This window comes from Limulus polyphemus, unplaced genomic scaffold (assembly GCF_000517525.1).
Source record: "Limulus polyphemus unplaced genomic scaffold, Limulus_polyphemus-2.1.2 Scaffold1348, whole genome shotgun sequence".
Taxonomy (NCBI): Eukaryota; Metazoa; Arthropoda; class Merostomata; order Xiphosura; family Limulidae; genus Limulus; species Limulus polyphemus.
Window position 1 is genome coordinate 95231 of NW_013666958.1, and position 8240 is coordinate 103470.

General features: G+C 33.3%; 1 protein-coding gene across 2 annotated transcripts in view; it reads right to left on the reverse strand.

Moving 5' to 3' along the window:
- The window catches only part of LOC106463206 (general transcription factor 3C polypeptide 3-like), a 153698-nt gene that overhangs the window by 40203 nt on the left and 105255 nt on the right, over positions 1-8240 (reverse strand). For both annotated transcript variants that reach the window (XM_013923203.2, XM_022390654.1), the window contains exon 16: positions 5647-5678. In XM_013923203.2, coding sequence (XP_013778657.1) covers positions 5647-5678 — 32 coding nt within the window. The remainder of the gene's footprint in view (positions 1-5646; positions 5679-8240) is intronic.

Sequence of the window (8240 nt, forward strand, 5' to 3'; positions counted from 1 at the left end):
AGACCAAAGATAAGTTTTATATTATTTGATACGGTAACATAAGTGCATGTGAGCCACTTCATTGTAACTTCTGTATTTTTAGCCAGGAATAGCTGAAAAGTCAATATAATAAAAATAATAAATATATATAAATGTATTATGTTATGAGATTTAAGCTATTTAGTCTAAGCATTTATGTTTTCATGTTATAATTTGTGTTCATTCTAGAATGAAAGAGGTATAATTTATACTTATTTTATATTGGTTGTGAGATCGGTCAAATCAACCAAACCAGTACAAAGATTAATTACTGAAAATAACAGATAAGATATAAAGTTTTTTTCTTAAGAAACGTTTGATAGTCACCTCAACATTATAAAGGTTTTACATGTGAAATTTCAAAATTTTCTGGTGCATAAAAGTATTTTTAAACTTAAAATGAATATTACTTTGCATGATAGATAGGCAACATGCGAAAAGAAAAAAAAAGGGATGAGAAAAACATTGCTTTATAAACCTTAAGACTTAATAAGAAAAATCTGATATTTTGCTTATGGAAGCATTGTAATGTTTACTGATAATCTGCCAAATTTCGTTAACATTTGCTTACTAATTTAAAAGTTATAGCATGAAAACTAAAACAAACACAAAATGGTTACGAGGTCGGTCCCAGGGAACAAGCCCATGCTGAAAGAGTTAATATAAACTAAACAGGTGTATCAATGTTGATTTACTGTTAATGGTGCTCTAATTTAGATTCAACTGGATTCGTGAACTAGTAGGAAATCGATAGCTCCTCACAAAGCTGTAAGAGTGAAATATTGAGCTAATAAAATTACATTCTTAAGATATAGGTCATTATTTTATTTACTTCTGGATATATACTTCCATTACCACCCATACCACAGAACAGCTTCCACCATTAGCAGTACAAGAAACAATGCACATGGGCACAATACTGAAACATGCTGGACTTGCTGTAGGTGTAAATACATAAATGATCCTATGAGTCCTGAGTAGCAGAAAATGGAAATTGAAGACAAGTAAAGATATAACTTATGATTCCATATCATGACAAACATGTTTATCAAAAGGGGAGTGAAACACACAGTAAAAAAGAGAGGGGATCAAGAGACAAGATTATAAGAGTACGTGAATGCTGATCAACTAACAATATTCAAAACTCCCAGAATATGACAGGCTTGTAATGATAGAGTTAAAGTTCACCTGAAGCAGTAGTCCCATGAACTCAAGGTTTGAGAATGCATGCCATCTATCTTACTGATGTAAATAACAGCTATATGGAACTGAATGAAGCAACAGAGGTTTTATAAACATCCAGAAACCCATAGTAAACGTTCCACAATTCACAAAATTCAGAACCACTCCTCTAGCCTACAAAACGGCAAGTATCTGTGAATAAATGAAAGTCCAATTTAAAAGGATCTAATGAAACTCCAAGGGTAGTGAAATTTATGTCTGACCACCACTTCTGTACCTCCTGAGCTTTCACCAAAAGCAAAACCTTCTGGGATAGAAGGTCTTGAAACATCCATCACCAAGAAGCTAAGTCCCACTGCAAATGTTACATGTGAACAATACAAAAAGGCTGTTTGCTAGAAAAGTAACATTTACCAACATCACAAATGGAAACTGTACGCATTCCAAATGAGAATCTATTAATACCTGTAGATGCACAAAACAGAGCTGATGGTGTAAGAAAAATGAACACATTCACTGGTCAACCTAAAGTTTTCCCTCAGAATGGGTACAAGATAGAACAAGCTAATCATTTAGATAGTAATGAAAATACACACCTCATTAATGAAGGAAGTAACTAAAGTTCAGTGGTGGTTTAATCTTGAGGGCAGTATGGACCACCCTCAACTACTGTAAGTTTGAGGTAAATGTTAACTTTCGAAACACACTCACCTATTTTCACACTATAGCTAGAATCCCACATTGACAAGATGGAAGAGCTAATGATGGCAAGATCACACAGAATGCGTCTGCATAGAAAAGAGGTGTGTAGAAATGAGATATAGTAATAGCAAACTAGTGGGGTCCACATTACTTCTGGAAAAGGTATGCTCTTTGCCCAGACAACAAGAAATGTAATTCCTGGGTGGTAAAGGATAACCAGCCAAAGGCAAAACCCTAACATCATTAGAAGAACATGAATTTGTCCAGTCTCCAACTAGGCAGACAAGGTCCCATGTCTCCTCATTGGAATTACAGGGCTGAGGACCACTTTTTATTTTGTCTTGTGTAGTAACGTGGTATTATTGGAACCCAACCTGAAAGTTACAGAATGTTGCATGTCGAATCACTGAAATTACAAAGAGAAGGCAAGAAACACAAAAGTGTACAAATCCTCACCCCAACCAAAAAAAAAACCAAATGCAACAAACTGAACTCAACATTATAGGAATTGTCATTCCTCTCTCTCAACATGGAATTATGAACTGAAATCCTAACTCCCCATTACGAGAGGCAAGGCAACACCTCCTGCCCCAAGAATTATTAGGAGGATGTGGAATAAACTATGTCCAACACAGGAATTGAAGCTCTCAATGCGGAATGACAAGGATCCTCTTCTATGATCATCGAAATGAAAAGAATGACCAAAAAGAAGGGCCACTCTCAACTCAACATGATAGCAAAGAGTCATCTCTTAACCAGAATTACGAGGAGGCTCTCACGTAGACTGGTCCTGCTCCTACCATACATCTGGGAAAACCATCCAGTCTTTGAGTGGAATAATGAGTTCAAGCATCACTTGGGAAAAATAAACCCTTGTCTATTACTCCAGCAATTGGAAACTGGGAGTGGTAATGACTCCCATGCTCAGTAAAAGAAATGTGGGGATACTAGTGTTGGGGAGCCCCAAGAAATGATGCTCTGAAAATAGTGCAATAGGTGAACCACATTCCCTATTATTAAAAGCAAACCAACCCCTATTTATTCCATCTAGGGGTCAACTAGGATGGGCAAAATCCCCCCTAAGATTTACATATGATAGTCCATGAGTGGTGGTCCAGTAGCATATTTGTCTTTGTGTTATAACTGTTTACCACCTGGAAAGTACACAAGGTGATCTTATGGAACACCCCATCTCAACAGAGCTCGTTGCTACCAGGAAATTTTTTTATTAGTCGGCTGATAGCTAGTGTGGATTTGGAAGGAAGCATACCTGATAGGAAACACCCACCACCACTGAGTGAGATTCAAATGAAAATATTGAAAGAGTCCCTGAAACAGAAGAGAAATAAACACAAAATATTGCTCAAATCACTTTGAAAAACTATTACAATGAAGTTTAATTTTTATTAAGAAATTAAATGAAAATAGACAACAAACATCAGACTCAAGAAGACATGTCTACAAAAAAAAAAAAAAGGAAATCGCCTAAAACATAGGTATAACTAAAGCTATTCAACACTGAAGAGAAACACGCAGCAAGCACATAAAACCTTCGTCATAACATTCTGCTGTCGAGAATAGAAAGTACTAATGAGGAGCTTATATATGGATCTAGAATACGGGGTGTACTGGGGGAGGTGGAGTGAATCACAAGATTTCACTTGCTTTGGGCAATATAGTGGGGTATAAAGGCTGGAGCAAGCAAGGTAAGATTCATACCAATGCTTAGATGGGCAAAGAAGAAAATCTTTCATCGGGATAAAGCTATAATGTGAGGAGAGGAGGGTGTTTCAGAAATATCGTTTAACACACACCTATAGGAAACATTATGGAGCTAAAGACCTCAATAAAAGATGCCATCGCCTCTGTAACTGTGAACATGTTGTAGCAAACGTGGACTGAAATTGAATATCGATTAGATGTGATAAGAGCCACTAATGATGCAAACGTAGCAGTCTACTGACATGTCAATAAAAACTGTTTGTGTTGGGCTACAAGATGTTGAAAACTGCATGGTTGTATTTCCTTAGTTATTTAATTATTAAATTTTAAAATAGGAAAGATAACTTTTAAACATCTTTTATATAAATAAAAGTATACACATAAAAGTTATGTTAACAAAATAGCCATTCTTGTTATGTTTTATTTACTATAGCATAAAATGTCTTGAGTATTCAGCTGCTTTCACCTTCACTTCAGTAATATTATATAAGTTATATAGTAGTCTGGTTCTATATGTCTGGCTAACTAGTAAGAATGCTCCTACTTATACTGGATTCATTGCTAACTTTTACACCAGCTTTCACATCCCCACATGTGCAATCAAACTGCTGCTAGCATATGCTCAAGCGGTTACATGGGGACAAGTGGAGAGTTTCCCAGATGATATCCATTGCATGAGTGAGATTGTTAAACCCTATTGTATCCACTATAATGTTCCAATTAGTGATGTGATTGTTTTGCTTTGATTGTTCTCATGGATGTTTTGACCCTTAAAAGGAATGAGGTGGATTGTTTATTACAAAATAGGTTCAGCAAATTAACATTATCATTACTATACTTGTGTTGAATTAAATTACAATTTGTGTTGTATTTGCAACAAAAAGTATCAAAGACATTTTGTAATTTTTGTAAAAATAAAGATTGAATAAAATTAAAATGTCTTAGTTTTGTGAATGGTGAGTTACACAAGTTTTACTTTAAAATACCCCAACCTCTATGTCTAAGCAAAAACAAAGGTTCTAGTTCAAGTTTATATGACAGGCATAGCATTATATTTCAATGACCATTTTAAAATAATCTTCAAAGTTAATTTTTGTATAATAGATGAACATGAAAACATACATAACATCAATATATATATCAACACATTGACATCTTTAACAGGAGGCCACTAATGCCTACTGGTAATATAGAAAATAATCAGCTATTACTTCTGAATTATCAAACACAGTCTCATAGCTATTAACACACTAATATCACAGAACATCATTCAAGCCAATAGGTAATACATGAAATAATCAGCTATTACTCCTGAATTATCAAACACAGTCTCATGGATATTAACACACTAATATGACAGAACATCATTCAAGCCAATAGGTAATACATAAAATAATCAGCTATTACTCCTGAATTATCAAACACAATCTCATAGCTATTAACACACTAATATCACAGAACATCATTCAAGCCAATAGGTAATACATAAAATAATCAGCTATTACTCCTGAGTTATAAAACACAATCTCCTGGATATTAACACACTAATATCACAGAACATCATTCAAGCCAATAGGTAATACATAAAATAATCAGCTATTACTCCTGAGTTATAAAACACAATCTCCTGGATATTAACACACTAATATCACAGAACATCATTCAAGCCAATAGGTAATACATAAAATAATCAGCTATTACTCCTGAATTAGAAAACACAATCTCACGGATATTAACACACTAATATCATAGAGCATCATTCAAGCCAATAGGTAATACATAAAATAATTATCTCAGTCCTTGAGCAGTATGTAATGCCACTGTCAGTCAACATATATAGAGATGTCAAAAGATGATTGAAGCAAAATAACAATACAGAAAGTAATAATCTTAAACTTATTTTCATATGAAACAGATCCTCTTACATGGATCATTATTATATTAAATGTTTACTTGAGTAAATAAGCAATAGATTTTATGAATTGAAAAGCACTTTCATACAAATAAAAAAGTGAAACTTACCAACACTTGATCCAGCAAACCCTCCTCATATCCTGGAAAGTACAAATAAAAATTACTTCTTAGAAATGACACATAAATAGCTGATATTAACATTCATTTATATTCAGCTTTCAGGAAAGTAATAAAACCTGTAAGTAATCTGACTTAAAATAATAATTAATTTCTGTTGCAAAATAAATTTCACAATATATATAAAATAATAAATATTTGGAGATTTTAACTGCTTTTAACAAGTTTCATAAATAAACATACGTGTAAACAATGCAACATCAATATAAAATTATATTTCTAATTTTAATTTCTTGTAGTAATACATGACTTACAATCAACAACAATTAAACCTTTTCAAAACTACTCTCCTTTGTAAAAGTCATAAATTATTATATATTTACTTTAAATATACTACAACACACACAAATAGATCTGTTACATATTTTAAAGTACAGTGTTAACTTAAACCAACAGTCATAACTCAAGCTGAAAGGAAAGATAGTGTTGCATTTGAACATCAATTTTTTCAACAAATTTTCGAAGATATTTAGTTCTATAATAAATTAATGTGGCACTAAGACATTAATGTAGAAATCTTCACAGCACTTTTATATGATGGATTCATTCAAACAACTTACTAAATAAAGTAAAATTGTTGTTTACTTTGGTAGTCAGTCTACCAGTCGAGATCACCCACCATAAAGTGTAATAGTGGTGAAAATGATCTTGCCCAAAAGTAGTTATACTAGAAACATAAATCTTTGTGATGGTCAGAGAATCTATAAAGTTTTTACTTTAATTTTTGAAGTCCACTAGTGAATCCAAGCTTCATTAGGTTTAAAGGGTTTTCTGTAGTTCAAGCAGCTATCTATAAACATCAGGACCTGTTTGCTAAACACACTCTTCAGTTAATTGCTTGTATATAATACTTGGTAGTAACTCTCTCTCTCTCTCTGTTCAGATAAAGATATCACATTTGTCAAAATAAACAGAAGCTGTCTGTATACAGTGTCAACAGATCTACCTATCATTCTTCAGATCATCATTTTTTTTGTTAACATCTGAAGAAAACATCTCATTTTTCAAGTAAGCATGTCTCATTGGGGATCATCTCTCCAGTTCTAGCAGCTGATGAATGCAATCTATCTTTCAGTTCATCATGTACAAATTGCCATTTCAGCTGGATGCAGAATAGATTCAACTCATCTATTCATTTGAGCACAATGGAATAATGATCTCGATAACAAGTATGTCACCCCATTATGTATAATTCACTTTGCTTAACATTTTCATAACTTGACGATCTTCATATGTCCAATTCCATAAAAGGTGTAACAATTAAACTACAACTTACACAACAACCAAAGCAACTCAGTGGTAAGAAATATGCAGAAGGAATGAAATAAGGCTCAAAATTAGTGGTAGCTAGCTGGAAAACTTCCAGTGGATTCTAATTTAGTCAGTGACTATCAAGAGATACTGACATTTTGTTGCCAGTTGAGAAACAGGCATTTTTATGTATATTCAGATGAAATGTTAACAATGGTAAAATTATTTAAAAACAAATTTTTTTCAAAGAAACCAGATACCATATAAAGTCTATACCACATTTCATGCAATTAAGTTTAGTACTTTCAGTGCAAAAATTTAAAAGACTAGAGAGATGCTTTGAGAACTTGCATAGTACAGAAAACATTGAGAAAAATTAAATCAAAATTTCATGAGGGAAATAATTCCCATCAGCTAACTAGTTATATGCACTAAAGGACAGTTTCCATAAGGCAACTTTTGTAAGATTTATGAGTTATGGTGGAAAACTGTTACAGCTTCACAAATAGTTGAACAGCTTCAGAAATAGTTGAATAACTTCAACATGCCATTAATATCTGATGAAGCAGTGCTGCTGTTACACATAACTTCAGAAATAGTTGAACAGTTTCAACATGTCATTAACATCTTATGAAGCAGTGCTGCTGTTACTTACAGCTTCAGAAATAGTTGAACAACTTCAACATGTCATTAACATCTGATGAAGCAGTGCTGCTGTTACAGCTTCAGAAATAGTTGAATAACTTCAACATGTCATTAATATCTGATGAAGCAGTGCTGCTGTTACTCATAACTTCAGAAATAGTTGAACAGTTTCAACATGTCATTAATATGATGAAGCAGTGCTGCTGTTAGTAACAGCAGCACTGCTTCATCAGATGTTAATGACATATTGAAGTTGTTCAACTATTTCTGAAGCTGCACTGCTTCATCAGATGTTAATGACATGTTGAAGTTGTTCAACTATTTCTGAAGCTGTAACCTGCTGTTACTCATAACTTCAGAAATAGTTAAACAACTTCAACATGTCATTAATCTGATGAAGCAGTGCTACTGTTACAGCTTCAGAAATAGTTGAACAACTTCAATATGTCATTAACATCTGATGAAGCAATGCTGCTGTTACTTACAGCTTCAGAAATAGTTGAACAACTTCAACATGTCATTAATCTGATGAAGCAGTGCTGCTGTTACAGCTTCAGAAATAGTTGAACAACTTCAACATGTCATTAATCTGATGAAGCAGTGCTGCTGTTACAGCTTCAGAAATAGTT